Here is an 18,245-nt window from a genome sequence, read left to right as displayed (position 1 = left end):
GTGGAAGGGGACCATGTGTAGATTTGTGGCCAGCCACCACTGATGCTTGGCTAACCATTACAGAGTGTATGACCTTGGCCCCTTGATAAATGTATACAGTTTATAATGCTAGTGCATGCGTGATAATGTACCAGATTAATAACAGCAATGCACTGTAGAAAATACACCATAATCCTGTGCAGTATAATGTAACATGTATAATATATAATTCAAGAGCGCAGTCTGAAACCTGATCCCTAGAGGAGGTGGGCTCTTAAGCAGTAGGTTCCACTGGGGGTTTCCCCTGTACCCCTCTGGGCCAGTTCAACCCTGACTGCAACTGCCAATAGAGGGTGGTGAACAGTACTGCAAGTATGGTGATATGGGCCGGTACTGTGTACGGTTAAGAAATTTGCAGACGGTACGTAGTACTGCCAGCCTGACCACCTTGCAGCTGCAAAATTAGTTTATTATGCACCGCCAAGCACTGTACTCAGCGGCGGCACCGGAGCTCCTACAATTACCCAGGGGCCAGGGCTGCTGGGAGCACGACAAGACGTCACATCATGCGTCGCTCCCGGTCCTTCTGCCTTGCTTCACGTTCACTATGTACTTCCTGCTCCTGTAGCGCCTGCCTGCCTGCCTTCACAGTCTGCCTCATAGAGAAAGGAAGCAGAGGTTGAAAGTGGCTAACTGCCAGTGAACGGAGCAGGCTGAGAGATACAGAGTAAAGGAGGGGTGGAGGGAGGCTTAGAGACACAGAGTGAAAGAAGGGTGGGGGGAGGCTGAGAGACAGGCTGAAAGACACAGAGTGATTGGAGTATGAAGGCTGAGAGACAGAGTGAAGGGGTAGGCAGGCTGTGAGAGGCAGCGTGAATGAGGAACAGACGGATAGACACAGATATTAAAGGGAGCAGGTTGGGAGACACAGATTTAAAGGGGGTAGGCTGAGAGTAGCAGGGGTGAGATGACTGTGTGGCTGAGAGATGCAGGGAGGAGATTATGGTGTAGCTGAGAGATGCAGGGCAAAGATTATGGTGTGGCTGAGAGACACGGGGAGATGAAAGTGTGGCTGAGAAACGCAGGGCGGAGATGACGGTGTGGCTGAGAGACACAGGGGGTAGATGATGGTATGGCTGGGAGACTCAGGATAGAAGATGGTGTGTCATAGAAATGCAGGGTGGGAGAAGATGGTGTGGCTGGGAGAGACAGGGGGTAAAAAGTGACACAGGTGGCATGAGTCTGGTTGATCCTCTGTTGTATGATGACGACGACCATGGTAATATTCCTACATAATTGGGCATCTTACGGACCATGCAATTTCCTACATGAATAGTGAATACCGACTGAAGACGCCGTCTGACCAGGGAGGATACGTTTTTTCAGAGGTTCCCCATTGTGAGAAACCACCATATAGGTAAGGTGCATTTGGAATGGAAAGGAATGTTCTCACAGTGATGAGAAATGGGGGCATATCATGTTCAGGTCAATAATGACAGAGTGGGGGAGATTCAAATGTTTGAAAAGTCAGTTGGGAGTCTGTTTTTTCCTATCTAATAGACAGGAAAAAACAGAAACCCAACCGACTTTTCAAACATTTGAATCTCCCCCAATGGGTGCAATTCAATTGTATGAAAAGTCGGTTGGGTGTCTGTTTTTTCCTATTAGAATACCCCCCATGAGTCCAAAGTGAGTATTATGAAAGGAGAAAAATGGTTTTCATTTGAAGAAAGGGGCAATTGTACAGTTGTTAGAGGTTGGAATCTTGATATAACATTTACATCTATGCAGTCATCAGATTATTCAGACTCCCTACTAACATAAGCATTTTTTTCTCCAGTGGGGGATCAGTAACTACAATTCTCTACATATTTTATGTGCATTTGCATTTAAAGCAATCAAGAGTAAGACCACAACAAATACCACTCCCTGCCCCTCTCTCTAATCTTATATAAGCAGTCGCCCACTGCACATAATCAGGGTGAAACCGGGCCGGATTAGGATTGAAAACCAGCCCAGGGAAATTTATAGAAGCAGCCCGAATGGGGGTGGTTTCTGTTCAGGGTAGCGGGATTGCTCCTCATAGGGCCTGATTTTACACAGTTGAGGCCTTCCTTGCGTATTTTGCTGCAGTTGCGCTGGAGACCAGGAGCTGATTGGGAACTAAAAGTGATCCTGTAAAATTTTGTAGAGGTGGCCAGACATGGGAAGCACAAGAGGTACAACATAGCGTGTAGTCATGGCAGCATCACTGGATGGCAGAGTTGCTGTACTGCAGAGATGTAATAACAGAATGAATGGGAACAATACAGTACAGGTTGAGTATCCCTTATCCAAAATGCTTGGGACCAGAGGTATTTTGGATATCGGATTTTTCCGTATTTTGGAATAATTAGATACCATTAAGAGATATCATGGTGATGGGACCTAAGTCTAAGCACAGAATGCATTTATGTTTCATATACACCTTATACACACAGCCTGAAGGTCATTTTAGCCAATATTTTTTATAACTTTGTGCATTAAACAAAGTGTGTCTACATTCACACAATTCATTTATGTTTCATATACACCTTATACACACAACCTGAAGGTCATTTAATACAATATTATTAATAACTTTGTGTATTAAACAAAGTTTGTGTACATTGAGCCATCAAAAAACAAAGGTTTTACTATCTCACTCTCACTCAAAAAAAGTCCGTATTTCGGAATATTCCGTATTTCGGAATATTTGGATATGGGATACTCACCCTGTATACTAAGGGGCCTATTCATGAAGCAGTGAAAAGTGTGGAGAAGTGAGCCAGTGTAGAAGTTACCCATGGCAACCAATCAGCATTGAAGTAACATTTATAATTTGCATACTATAAAAATATACAGAGCAGCTGATTGGTTGCCATGGGCAACTTCTCCACTGGCTCACGGCTTCATGAATAGACCTCTTAGTGATGTGAGTTGCCTGTCATGTGGAGGGTGGGGCTACATGACAACACACAAAACAGGCCCCACAGACATGTCGGCCTACCAGGAATCTTCCTGGTGAGCCCTGTGGTCAATCCGCCCCTGGAGTGAAACATGCCTTAGTACCTTACTGGACACACACACACACACACACACACACACACACACACACACACACACACACACACACACACACCAATATCTGTGGAGAACTAGGCCTATATGGTGAGACAGGACCTGTGAAATGTTCTCTATATGGCAGTCTGTGTTAGTTGGGGTCTAACTGCTCTGTAATCTAGTGAAATAAGCAGTCCAAATTATAGTATCATAAATAAGGAGAGAATGAACTATTATTTGTAGAGAGACATATATGCAATTGTCATTTATGTACTCATTCAGCCATATCTCTTATTGGTCAGTGTTAGGAATAAAAGCAGCTATGTGCGTATGGCCTGTCTCCCTTGCATCCCATATATTAAATAGACAAAGGATAAACTATATTAACACAGACATAGATATGAGTAATCATCTGCCATAGACATGTATGAAACCCCAGTTCTGTGCCAAATTTATGTAATCTGCGCTAAAAGTTTTCGGACATTAAGTAAACACTAAAAACAAAATAAAAGTTCGGCATCCAATACAAATAAATAAATAAATAAATAAAAAGAAAGAGATTGGCCATGAAGCTCCCCATAAACATAAAATACCACCATAGTTGATGGCGGTTCATGAAGAGGTCTATAACAGCTCTCTACAGAGTATACCAGAAAAGGGAAGTGCATCATGGAACGTTAATAAGCATAATAAAGCGTACTACAAATTCAGTTCTGGATATAATTGTGCATTACATGTTTCAAAAACATAAGACATTATGGAAACTAGTGCATTTAAAAAAATAGTATTGAAAGATATTTTTTTAGTATGCTACAAATAAAAAGAAAGAAAAACAAAACAAAGAAAAAGAACAGTAACTTTGCAAGTAAATGTTTACCTGAAACGTCTTCAGGAGCCTCTTTAGTTTCTATAGACCGCGTCCCTTCCGGTTGGTTTGCAGCCATAATCGTGTCACTGAAAAGAATGCATAAGGTCTTTGAATACAGGGCAATGTTCATAAATTGGTTTCTGCAGCCTTTTACACCCGCACCGTTTGAACCTCACACATTTCATTAGGATATTACTAGTCTTCACTAGGATAATGAGGATAGTAGACATTTTTCCCTAGGAAATCATACTCCATGTAGCATATCAACTTCCAGACAACAGAGCTTAGCAAATCACAAGGCATGAGCAGGGCAGAACGGGACATTGACGGACACTAGGGCCTTATTCATATTGGATCACTATTGAGACTGAAATTGCAATCGTCTCAAAACTGCTACTGTTGAAAACCACATGTGAACAGCCACCCTGAGTGATAAAAGTGGCCCACCAATGCGATCGCAAATCTGTGTATACATCTGCAGAATTGCGATCCAGTTGCAGAAACTGAGTACCATCAACAGTTGCGATTGACCCAGGGCTACTCAGAATAATAATGCAATTGCTTTTTTTTTTTTAATCGTAATCAATTGCAAATGACGTCAGATACACGCCCAGGAAACAGCCATGACATGCTTCCGTTTTTCCCACCACTCCCTGCAAACACCATGTTAACACTAGGGAGGCCAATCTAGGGCCTTTTCTTTAATCCCGGGTATCGGGATTGAAAAATGATCAATCCTGGGATTCCCGGGATTGAGTTGAACATTTTACAATTAAAATCTTCAGTGCCTCCCACCCTTCACTTGCTACAGGCGGTGGGCAGTGAGGAGCAGTCCAGGCAGCTGGCGCCAGAATGCACAGCGTGACCTCTGACTTCACGTCACGCTGCACAGATGGGGGCAGGGGGAGCTGGGAGGAGGGAGCTGGGCAGTGTCTGAGTCTCCTGAGGACACTCAACGCTGCCTAGCATTGAAAAAACATCGGGGCATCCTAATGCCAAAATCCCCAAGATTGGAAGCTCCAATCCCAGGATTGAATCCCGGCCAAATTTAGGCCTAAATCCCAGGATCCTGCCAATCCTAATCCTGGGATTTGCCTCCCTAGTTAACACCCATGAATGGTCACTTCCTGTCAAAGAGCGATCGTATTTCACTTAGGCTGCAATTGCATTTTGATCTTTGCACATGCGCAGCCTGCTGATAATCACCTGATTTGCGATCCATACTGACTAAGGCCCACTAGCAAGTTTTCAGTACAAGCCTGGCAATTCGACTCTATCCTCCCAAATCTGCTTTCAATAGTTATGTTGACCATTTGCCAGCTTCGACCTCTGTTCTTGTTAGACTATAGCTGGGTGCTCAGATGGGTATTGCCAGGAACCCCTTGCCTCTGGGCCACGCCCCTCCACCTGGGACGTGCGGTGAGGTAAACGGCTCAGGAGGCACTGGCTAGTACTAGAGCCAGATTTACACACAATATATCAGCCAAAGGGTTCAAGTTGGCATTATGCAAAGGTGCAACAGTATAAATTCCTGGAAATTTGGTGAGTTTTGATCACAGAGGTGCAGAAGTGGTAGGCAGGTGAGGCACTGCCTCACCTGCCATAGACTTTTTACTTTAGAGTTTTGACTATAAAAATGAATCACGTAATACACGAAGGATATTTGTAACATATTTTTTGTATTTTTCATATACTTTATATTTGTGGCACAAACGTTAGTATGACAGGAAAGGCTCTGCCTCACCCCACCGCACGTCACCGACATCCACCATATTTCCACCTTGGCTTCAAGGCTCAAAAAAAGTGATTAGGTCAGGATAGGTCAGGAATCTAAAGTTTAACAGATGAACTTGAACACTGGAAAGCACAATGTCAATCTTTGCAGATGATACTAAACTGTGTAAGGTAATTAATTCAGAAAGCGATGTGGAGTCTCTACAGAATGACTTATTTAAACTCGAAACCTGGGCGTGTAAGTGGAGAAAGAGGTTCAATATAGAAAAATGCAAAGTTATGCATTTTGGGACAAAAAACACACTTGTATCCTACACTCTAAATGGGGAAAATATAGGGGCAACTGTGGTGGAAAAACATTTGGGGGTGCTCATAGATAATAGGATTAATAACAGTACACAATGTCAAAATGCCACAAAGAAAGCAAGTAAAGTGCTTGCGTGCATTAAACGGGGCATTGAGACAAGGGACGAGAATGTAATCCTGCCGCTGTTCAAATCATTGGTACTTCCGCACCTGGAATATTCTGTTCACTTCTGGGCAACATATTATAAAAAAAAAAGATATCGGGGAACTAGAAAGAGTTCAAAGGTGAGCTACTAAATTGATTAAAGGGTTAGAGACACTGGAGTATGAGGAAAGGCTTACTAGGTTAAATATGTATACACTAGAAAAGAGGAGACTAAGAGGAGACATTATTAATATCTTCAAACACATAAAGGGTCATTACAAGGAATTAGCAGGGGATTTGTTTATTAAAAGAACTCTGTATAAGACACGTGGGCACTCGCTGAGGCTAGAGGAAAGAAAATTCCGTACACAACGTAGGAAAGGGTTCTTCACAGTAAGGGCAATAAAGATTTGGAACTCCCTGCCGGAGAAGGTAATAATGGCAGTCTCTGTAAATGCATTTAAAAACGGATTAGACAAATTTCTAACTGGAAAATGAATCCAGGGCTATAGCATTTAACATATTGACATTAAATATATGGGAGTGGTAAGAATCATAGTTGTCAGTTGGTACTAAACCATTACTTCAGCAGGTGCATAATAATAGGAACAGCTTAACACAGAATACAGGTTGAACCTGATGGGCATTTTGCCTCTTTTTAACCTCACTAACTATGTAACTATGTAACTTTGCCCAGTGTTTTAAAATGCAAGCGCTAAATCATGATACGACTAATCCTCGGTTAAGAAATATTTTCTAAGTAACTATATACTTTTCACACTGAGCTTCTGACCTAGGTTATTGCCGGGGCAAGCCGACGTGACCCAGGTCCTGGTTCAGTATGGGATCAGCATTTGGAAGGCATGCTGGTTCCTGTAGTACTAGTTGGAGATCCCAGGTGTGGCACATAGGTAAGTTAGCCCTCAATTTGGATGTATTTCTTTAGTGCCTTTATCATGAGGCCTTACAATAGACAATTACATGACCCTAAGTGGGTACTGTTATCATGCAGTGTAGGGACTGCCGGTAATCAGAGAAGCCGTGAAGGGGCCCGGCAGCTTACCATAACAAATATCTCTGAATTTCTATTACCATATAGTTAAGTATTGTTGCAAGTACTATTTAGTGTGCTGGGGGATACCTGCAGGGAAAAAGACCCCCCACCCCCCCTTTTTGTTTTCTGTTTGCTGTGACCCCTCCCTTTCATGCACCTGATAAATGCTGCCAGACTGATTTAGCACCTTCCACTGTGTATGAATAGAAATCCGACGGAAAATATTTATAAAAAAACAGAGATCAAACAAATGTAATCATCAATATAAGACCACCTAATAGGCTGTTGGTCCACCACGAGCTACCAATGTTTTAACTGGCCAGGAAAGATGTACCACCCCAAAATTTTTTATCTGTTACAACCAACACAATATCACAAAATGTAGTTGTCACGTACGGGACAAGACAAGTCCACCACCATTTTGTAAAGGAAAGTTACTTGATTATTCCCCTTAACTCCAAATTAAGAGCCTGTGCTATTTTTTTATGAAAACTTATGAGAAAGGAATCCATATGATAGATCAACAGTGTATAGGTCAAGCATAATGTCAACAGGTTCAAAAGGTCAACATGTTTTTTTGGGCGGGGTTTACATGTTTTCCTAACCTCTGCTTGATTTACTATCCACGTGGACTACGATTGGGATTAGTAACCTGCCGGAAACGTGGCCAGCAAAATGAGCCTGAGGGGGTACACATTTCGACTGATAGAGATGACATTAACAAACATACAAGATTTAACCCCCCCAAAAAATAAAAAATTAAAGAACTTGTGTGTTCAACATTTGTTAGTCAAACATTGTCATGTTGACCTTATGACCCTGTCAATCTTAATCATGGTCTACCTTATCTGTCAACCTAATGCATGTCGACCATATGGGGTCAACCTATTGACTGATGACCTAAACATTTTAGGTGACAAAGAGTTATACTTTAACTTGTCAACCTACTGACAGTATGTTGAAAACTCAAAAAGATACACATTTTTAACAGTGTCATGTATGGCATATTTTTACTCATTCTCATAGAATGGCCCATATCGCCTTCCTCTAATATTTAGTAGCCCATTGCTTGTAATCTTTGCAGAATCTAAACTAACAAAACATGAATTGCCAGGTGTGATAAGTGGGCCATGTAGAGTACGATTATGATATCTTGCCCCTTGGAATCCTTTAAAAGGCAATTGATCTGTTTTGGCTTGAACTTGATAGAGAGAAATCATAATTCCGGAGTATGGACTACCGCCCATTCCTGGCCTTTGCATGTTTTCCTTCAAGGTTATATGGGGACCTCACCTTAGACACCACTGCTTCTGAATCATTAACAAACTCTGCAGTCTAGGTAAATGGAACATGTCAGATCTCCTCAGCCATTCTAACGAGATTATCAGCATTATTATAACTGGCCTTGTTCATGCCGTGATGTTATTTACTTAACACTATTACATGCAGACGCCTCCTGCAACACTAATGATCCAACCTGCATCCTATGATGCAGCAACGGATCAAAGAATCCACCACCGGGCGGCTTGCAGCACCAATGGTGCCACACAAGGAGCCCGTTTCAGAGGACAGGAAATCTCCATCCTACAACAGAGATCCCTGGCCTCTTCCCACCACCTAAAAAGCCGCAACATGACTTTGTTTGTCCAAACGGAGAATGTCGCCGCCCTTTCCCCCATAACAGCATTAGACTGTTATTGACAATGCCACAGGAGCTGCTTGCGCACATGCAGAACGGGTCCTTCGCATGCACAAAGCACCGAAAATCTGTAGTTTGCACAGATGGTCTCAGGTGCAACCTCACCTTTAGACCCCCTTCAGTGTTTAGCTTACTTGCTGCTTTTGGCAATCTGGGGATATGTACGATTGTGGCAGCCAGCAGGGCCATAATTAGGAATTGTTCTCAGATTTATAAGGGAATTTGTCACTGCTAGAATTAGACAGTGGACACCAGGAGCTGTGCCCTGTCACCACAACGTGAGTGAGCTTCATTACTGACCTTTATGCACTAGTGTTATTAGTTATAATTCTAGCTATATTTTGAAGAACATTCATTTGGGAGAGTATAAAATGGTGTAGATCATGGATGGATATGACTAGTGCTTTACAACATCCCTCCAGAGAATACTGTCCTATCTGCTAAATCCAAGGGTCACTACTCTTTGCTTATTCTCCCTGACCTCTCTGCTGCTTTTGACACTGGACCACCCTCTCCTTCTGCAAATCCTTCACTCCCTTGGTCTGCGTGATACTGCCCTCTCCTGGCTGTCCTCCTACCGCTCTGACTGTTCCTTCTCTGTCCCCTCTTATGGCTCCACCCCACCCCCCCACCACCACCACTTCCACTAACTGTAGGTGTCCCCCAAGGCTCTGTTCTTGTTCCCCTCCTTTTGTCTCTCTATACATCCTCTGGGAGAACTCATTTGCTCTTTTGACTTACAATATCATCTCTATGCTGATGATACTCAAATCTACCTTTCCTCCCTTGACCTCTCTCCAGCTCTCCACACTCGTGTATCCAACTGTCTCTCTGCTATCTCTTCTTGGATGTCCCAGCGCTTTCTTAAACTTAACATGTCTAAGACTGAGCTGATCATCTTCCCTACCTTCCGCACAACCTCACTTCCCACAATTTCATTATCTATAGATGGCACTACTATCTCCTCTAGCCCCCAAGTGCGCTGTCTTGGAGTAATCCTCGACTCCTCCCCTCCTTCAAACCACACATTCAGCACTTATCACAAACCTGTCTTTTTCATCTCAAAAATATTTCCAGGATCAGACCCTTTCTCACCGAGGATGCCACTAAGACCCTTAACCACTCACTGGTCATCTCCACACTGGACTACTGTAATCTCCTCCTGACTGGCATCCCTAAAACATACATCTCTCCACTCCAATCTATCCTCAATGCTGCTGCCCGGATCATCTTTCTTACCAAACGCACTACATCCACCTCCCCTCTCTTACTAGCCCTTCACTGGCTCCCCTTCCCCTTCAAAATCAATTTCAAGCTTCTCACACTTACAAACCCCTCACCCACTTCTCTCCCAGTTACATCTCTGACCTTATCTCCCTTTACACGCCCGCACGTCCTCTTCGCTCTGCGAATGCACGCTGCCTCTCCTGCCTTCTGATTACCTCCTCTCACTCCTGCCTCCAAGATTTTGCACGTGCTGCTCCGTTTTTTTGGAATTCTCTACCTCCCCCTCAGACTCTCCACCTCTCTACAAAACTTCAAACGGGCTCTCAAGACACACTTCTTCACCAAACCCAGCCGTCTCTCATCCTAAGCCTTCTGTGGCCCACGCTCACTTTCAACCCCATCTGTGTAACCCTGTGTGCCCCTCCCCTTTAGAATGTAAGCTCTCATGAGCAGGGTTCTCTTCCCTCATGTGCTTTTTTTACGTCTCTTACTTAACCTATCTTCTTTTCAACATTGGCTTTGATGGCACCAAATCCTTTGGTTTTCTGCCACCCTGATAAGTGCTGTTTACTGACGCAGCTATGTTTATATACCCTCTACTTGTCCTATATTGTATTGAACTGTAAGTCACTGTCTTCACGTTTTGCTTATTTGTTTACTCTGTAAGTGGGCACTGCGGATCCCATGTGGCGCCATATAAATAAATAAATAAATAAATAATAATAATAATAATAATAATAAATAGGACTGATTCGTGCGGCATGGTCTTCATGTTGCTTGGAGCTGATGGGTTCCTGCCCCACCCCTTTTCCATCCTTCCTGCGCAATACCCCTACCATCTTGTTACTTTTACTACACAGTCTCATCCTCCTCCGTTTCAAGAACCACTAGGTACATGGTCCCCCATCACCCTAATGTAAATTATCCTTCTACATTTTAAGTTATTATGGACAGGATCTTCAACAATATGCATTATATAGTACAGAGGGCTAAGTTATAAGCAACAAATATTATCTGGATGATAAGGGCCGTACCTAAAGTTCATGGTGGCTCTGGCAAAGTGAAGGACTTGACAGCCAGACTGCAGTTATTAACATTATCACAGTTTAAAGATTACCACATACAATGTCAAATGTGGTCACTGTCAGTCTGTATCAACTACCTGTTCAAAGAAATTATTGAATGTAGACAAGGGTTTGTGGGTCTTTTTGTGTCCATACACCTTACATGGTACCCAGTTCTTTAAATCGTTGTGACAATGGTCAACACGGCATACAGTATGGTTGACATGAGTTTTTCACATTTTATTTTTTATTTTTGCAACTTTTTCTTACTTTACCATTCATGTGTACTACGACTGGGAACGGTAACCTTGCATAAAGCATGGCGAAAAATTCTTGTTGACCTTTTCATGTGTTGACCATTCTCATAATGACCTTTTGCATGTGTCGACCTTTTTCTCATATGAACCTTGTGCAAGTCAATCTACACACTGTTGACATTTTTACTGTTGACCTAATGAACTATACCCACATTATACATATAAATATAATAACCTATTAGTCTGGGGCTATGGCAGTGGTTCTCAAACTGTGTGTCATAGTACCCTGGGGTGCCTCAGGACACTAGCAGGGGTGCCTTGGATTGGTGGTCCAGGACCAATTCAAACTATTTCTGGTCAATGTAATAACAAAACCAGTGCTTGTGGCTGCCCATTATAAAATATGTGGACAACAGAAGCAACTATTGTCCCTCACCACACAATTGAACTTAAGGATGACATAGATACACAATTTACTTAATATTTCTTTCTAAAATTTCTCAATAAGAAACTTTTGGCCAGGGGTTGCCGTGAAAAAAAATCTGATACTCTAGGGCACCATGAGTAAATAAAATAAGATTTTAAACCTACCGGTAAATCTTTTTCTCCTAGTCCGTAGAGGATGCTGGGGACTCCGTGAGGACCATGGGGTATAGACGGGCTCCGCAGGAGACATGGGCACTCCAAGACTTTAGATGGGTGTGAACTGGCTCCTCCCTCTATGCCCCTCCTCCAGACCCCAGTTAAAGAACTGTGCCCAGAGGAGACGGACAGTACGAGCAAAGGATTTTTGTTAATCTAAGGGCGAGATACATACCAGCCCACACCATACACACCGTATAACATGGTATATACTAAACCAGTTAGCAGCATGAACAAAACCAGCCAGAGACTGAACTCAACTGTAACATAACCCTTATGTAAGCAACAACTATATACAAGCCTTGCAGAAATAGTCCGCACTGGGACGGGCGCCCAGCATCCTCTACGGACTAGGAGAAAAAGATTTACCGGTAGGTTTAAAATCTTATTTTCTCTTACGTCCTAGAGGATGCTGGGGACTCCGTAAGGACCATGGGGATTATACCAAAGCTCCAGACCGGGCGGGAGAGTGCGGATGACTCTGCAGCACCGATTGAGCAAACATGAGGTCCTCATCAGCCAGGGTATCAAACTTGTAGAATTTTGCAAAAGTGTTTGAACCCGACCAAGTAGCTGCTCGGCAAAGCTGTAATGCCGAGACGCCGCGGGCAGCAGCCCAAGAAGAGCCCACCTTCCTAGTGGAATGGGCCTTTACAGAATTTGGTAACGGCAATCCCGTAGAATGAGCCTGCTGAATCGTGTTACAGATCCAGCGAGCAATAGTCTGCTTAGAAGCAGGAGCGCCAACCTTGTTGGCTGCATACAGGACAAACAGTGCCTCTGTTTTCCTAACCCGAGCCGTCCTGGCTACATACATTTTTAAGGTCCTGACCAGTGGCGGAACTAGCGAGCGGTGGGCCCAGGTGCGACAAAATGCTTCCCCCCCCATCCCATCCAAGTCCACCCCCTCACCCCTGGAGAGGATCTGGTGAGGGGGACCTGCTCAGGGCCAGAGAAATGGATACCTAGCAACAGTGCCGCAACTAGACAGTTTAGCACTGTGTGCAAGAAACGGCATCGGAGCCCCACCCCTGCATGCAAAACAGGGGCAGTGCGCGCTGTAGGCGCGCGCAAAAAATACATAAGTGGCGTGGCTTCGTGGGGAAGGGGTGTGGCCACAAAATAATACCAAATTCATAAATCGGCACAGTAGTCTCCATTATTCAAATTACGCCGCACAGTAGCACCACTACACCAGGTAGAGACCCTTTTACACCTTACAGCGGACAGATTCCTCTTTTTACACATTACGGCAGACAGCGCCCCCTTTTTACACATTACGGCAGACAGCGTGCACTTTACACATTACGGCAGACAGCGTGCACTTTTTACACATTACGGCAGACAGCGTGCACTTTTTACACATTACGGCAGACAGCGTGCACTTTTTACACATTACGGCAGACAGCGTGCACTTTTTACACATTACGGCAGACAGCGTGCATTTTTTACACATTACGGCAGACAGCGTGCACTTTTTACACATAACGGCAGACAGCGTGCCCTTGTTACACATTACGGCAGACAGCGTCCCCCTTTTTACACATTACGGCAGGCAGATTCCCCCTTTTTACACATTGCGGCAGGCAGATTCCCCCTTTTTACACATTGCGGCAGGCAGATTCCCCCTTTTTACACATTGCGGCAGGCAGTCCCAACAAAGAAAGACAAAAAGAAAGACAAAAAGAACAGAAGGACAGAAAGAAAGAAAGAAAGAAAGAAAGAAAGAAAGAAAGAAAGAAAGAAAGAAAGAAAGAAAGAAAGAAAGAAAGAAAGAAAGAAAGAAAGAAAGAAAGAAAGAAAGAAAGAAAGAAAGAAAGAAAGAATTATACTTACCCTCTCCGCTGGCTCAGGCTCCTCGGTGCAGCTTGACGATTACCGGGCAGGAGAGAAGGAGGAGGGAGGTGGATGAGGGAGCCGCAGCAGCGCTGTGTTATTGGTGGAGGCGCTGCCTATAGTGAAGCAGAGGGGCAGCAGCGCCTCAACCAGTAACAAAGCGCTGCTGCGGCTCCCTCCTCCACCTCCCTCCTCCTCCTTCCCCCGTACCGCTGCTCCTCTCCTCTCCGGGCGGCTGTGCGCTGTGGGCAGCGGTTGCCCGCAGCACACAGCGGCATGTAACGAGTCAGTTTTACTCATTACATGCTTTGGGCCCGTGGACAGAGGCGGGCCCCAGTGCAACGCACTGGTTGCACTGGCGGTAGTTCCGCCTCTGGTCCTGACTGCATCAAGGGACTTGGAATCCTCCAAGTCACCCGTAGCCACAGGCACCACAATAGGTTGGTTCATAAGAAACGACGAAACCACCTTAGGCAGAAATTGAGGACGAGTTCTCAACTCTGCTCGATCCTCATGGAAAATCAGATAGGGGCTCTTGTGAGACAAAGCCGCCAATTCGGAAAACCCGCCTCGCAGATGCCAAGGCCAACAACATGACCACTTTCCAAGTGAGAAATTTTAATTCAACTGTTTGAAGAGGTTCAAACCAGTGTGATTTAAGGAACTGTAACACCACGTTAAGGTCCCACGGTGCCACTGGGGGCACAAAAGGAGGCTGGATGTGCAGCACTCCCTTTACAAAAGTCTGGACTTCTGGGAGAGAAGCCAATTCCTTCTGAAAGAATATAGATAAGGCCGAAATCTGCACCTTAATGGAGCCTAACGCAAGGCCCATATCCACTCCTGTCTGTAGAAAGTGGAGAAAACGACCCAGCTTAAAATCTTCCGTAGGAGCATTCTTGGCTTCACACCAAGATACATATTTCCTCCAGATACGGTGATAATGCTTCGCCGTTACCTCCTTCCTAGCTTTGATTAGAGTAGGGATGACTTCCCCCGGAATACCTTTCCTAGCTAGGATTTGGTGTTCAACCGCCATGCCATCAAACGTAACCGCGGTAAGTCTTGGAACACACAGGGCCCCTGTTGCAACAGGGCCTCCCAGGGGGGAAGAGGCCATGGATCTTCTGTGAGCATTTCCTGAAGATCTGAATACCAGGCCCTTCGCGGCCAACCTGGAACAATGAGTATTGTCTGCACTCTTGTTCGCCTTATAATTCTCAATATTTTTGAGATGAGTGGAAGTGGAGGGAACACATAGACCGACTGAAACACGGTGTCACCAGGGCTTCCACCGCCACTGCCTGAGGGTCCCTCGACCTGGAACAATACGTCCAAAGCTTTTTGTTGAGGCATGACGCCATCATGTCTATTTGAGGAAGTCCCCAACGACTTGTTACCTCCGCAAAAACTTCTTGATGAAGTCCCCACTCTCCTGGATGGAGATCGTGTCTGCTGAGGAAGTCTGCTTCCCAGTTGTCTACACCCGGAATCAAGACTGCTGACAGAGCGCTTACATGATTTTCCACCCAGCGAAGAATCCTGGTGGCTTTAGCCATTGCTGCTCTGCTCCTTGTCCCGCCTTGGCGGTTTACATGCGCCACGGCTGTGACTTGTCTGACTGAATCAGAACGGGTAGGTTGCGAAGAAGATTCTCCGCTTGTTGTAAGCCGTTGTATATGGCCCTTAATTCCAGCACATTGATGTGTAGACAAGCCTCCTGGCTTGACCATATTCCTTGAAAATTTCTTCCTTGTGTGACTGCTCCCCATCCTCGGAGGCTGGCGTCCGTGGTCACAAGAACCCAGTCTTGAATGCCGTACCTGCGACCCTCTAGAAGGTGAGCACTCTGAAGCCACCACAGGTGAGACACCCTGGCCCTGGGGGACAGGCTTATTCTCTGATGAATTTGTAGATGGGACCCTGACCACTTGTCCAGGAGGTCCCACTGAAAAGTTCTCGCATGGAACCTGCAGAACGGAATGGCCTCGTAGGCCGCCACCATTTTTCCCAATACTCGAGTGCATTGATGAACTGACACTCTTTTTGGTTTTAGCAGGTCCCTGATCATGTTCTGGAGTTCCTGGGCTTTTTCCGACGGGAGAAAAACCCTCTTTTGTTCAGTGTCCAGAACCATGCCCAAAAATGACAGCCGAGTCGTCGGAGCCAACTGCGACTTTGGTAGATTTAGAATCCAGCCATGTTGTTGTAGTACTCTCAGGGAGAGCGACACGCTTTTCAGTAACTGATCTCTCGATCTCGCCTTTATCAGGAGATCGTCCAAGTATGGGATAATTGTGACTCCTTGCTTGCGCAGGAGCACCATCACTTCCGCCATTACCTTGGTGAAAATTCTCTGGGCCGTGGAAAGCCGAAACGGCAACGTCTGAAACTGGTAATGACAATCCTGTACAGCGAATCTCAGGTATGCCTGATGAGGCGGATATATGGGGACATGAAGGTATGCATCCTTTATGCCTAGTGACACCATAAAATCCCCCCCTTCCAGGCTGGAGATCACTGCCCGGAGAGATTCCATCTTGAATTTGAACCTTTTCAAATATAGGTTCAGGGATTTTAGATTCAGAATTGGTCTGACCGAGCCATCCGGCTTCGGGACCACAAACAGGGTTGAATAAAACCCCTTCCCCTGTTGCATTAGGGGAACCTTGATAATCACCTGCTGTTGACACAGCTTTTGTATGGCAGCTGAAACTATTTCCCTCTCTGGGGGAGAAGCTGGCAAGGCCGATTTGAAAAATCGGTGTGGAGGCACCTCTTCGAACTCCAGTTTGTAGCCCTGGGATACAATTTCTACCGCCCAAGGATCCAAATCCGACTGAACCCAGACCTGGCTGAAGAGCCGAAGACGTACCCCCACCGGTGCGGACTCCCTCAGCGGAGCCCCAGCGTCATGCGGTGGATTTTGTAGAGGCCGAGGAGGACTTTTGTTCCTGGGAACTAGCCGTAGCTGGTGTTCTTTTCCCTCTGCCTCTACTTCTGGCGAGGAAGGAAGAGCCCCGACCCTTTCTGAACTTATGCAACTGAAAGGACTGCATCTGGTATTGAGGTGTTTTCTTTTGCTGTGGGGGAACGTAAGGCAAAAAAGAAGACTTACCCGCGGTAGCTGTGGAAACCAGGTCCGCGAGGCCCTCCCCAAATAAAACTTCACCTTTGTAAGGCAAAGCCTCCATATGTCTCTTTGAATCAGCATCACCTGTCCATTGACGGGTCCACAGGGACCTTCTAGCAGAAACTGCCATGGCATTGGCTCTTGAACCCAACAGCCCAATATCTCTCGCAGCCTCTCTCATATATAACGCTGCGTCCTTAATGTGACCCAAGGTCAACAAAATACTATCTTATCTAGGGTGTCGATGTCAGATGACAAGTTATCTGCCCCACGCTGCAATCGCGCTACCCACCCATGCAGACGCTACTGCCGGTCTGAGCAGGGCACCCGTAGTCGTATAAATTGATTTTAAGGTAGTTTCCTGTCTGCGATCCACAGGATCCTTGAGGGCTGCCGTGTCCGGGGACGGTAATGCAACCTTTTTGGACAAGCGCGTCAAGGCCTTGTCCACCGTGGCCGAGGATTCCCACCGTAACCTGTCCTGTGAGGGGAAAGGATACGCCATAATAATTCTCTTGGGAACCTGCAGTCTCTTGTCTGGAGTTTCCCAAGCCTTTTCAAATAAAGCGTTCAGCTCATGAGATGGGGGAAACGTTACCTCAGGTTTATTTTCCTTAAACATGCAGACCCTCGTATCAGGGACAGAGGGGTCCTCTGTGATATGCAAAACATATTTTATTGCAATAATCATATATTGAATATTCTTGGCCACCCTTGGGTGCAACCATGCATCATCATAGTCGACACTGGAGTCGGAATCCGTGTCGGAATCAGTGTCTGCTATCTGGGAAAAGGGACGTTTATGGGACCCTGAAAGGCCTTGTGACACAGTCAAAGCCATGGATTGACTCCCTGCTTTTTCCTTGGACTCTGCTTTGTCCAATCTCTTATGTAATAAGGTCACATTAGCATTTAAAACATTCCACATATCCAACCAATCCGGTGTCGGCTGTGCCGACGGAGACACCACCACCATCTGCTCTGCATCCTCCCTAGACAAGCCTTCCGCTTCAGCCATGTCGACACACACATACTGACACCCCCACACACACTGGGATATATGAATATGGGGACAGCCCCCCAACAAGGCCCTTTGGAGAGACAGAGAGAGAGTATGCCAGCACACACCCAGCGCCACTTGACACTGAAAACACAGTCCCAGCCTATACAGCGCTTTTTTATATATATGATTTGCGCCAAATAAATGTGCCCCCCCCCCT

At 45.4% G+C, this 18,245-nt stretch overlaps 1 protein-coding gene across 3 annotated transcripts in view; it reads right to left on the bottom strand.

Moving 5' to 3' along the window:
- Positions 1-18,245, bottom strand: part of KIAA1210 (KIAA1210 ortholog) — a 273,066-nt gene that overhangs the window by 156,969 nt on the left and 97,852 nt on the right. For all 3 annotated transcript variants that reach the window (XM_063937350.1, XM_063937351.1, XM_063937349.1), the window contains exon 2: positions 3,938-4,014. In XM_063937350.1, coding sequence (XP_063793420.1) covers positions 3,938-4,014 — 77 coding nt within the window. The remainder of the gene's footprint in view (positions 1-3,937; positions 4,015-18,245) is intronic.

Source organism: Pseudophryne corroboree, chromosome 8 (genome assembly GCF_028390025.1).
Source record: "Pseudophryne corroboree isolate aPseCor3 chromosome 8, aPseCor3.hap2, whole genome shotgun sequence".
Classification (NCBI taxonomy): domain Eukaryota; kingdom Metazoa; phylum Chordata; class Amphibia; order Anura; family Myobatrachidae; genus Pseudophryne; species Pseudophryne corroboree.
The sequence above is the reverse complement of the archived record's forward strand: the minus strand, read 5'-3'. Positions and strand labels throughout refer to the sequence as shown.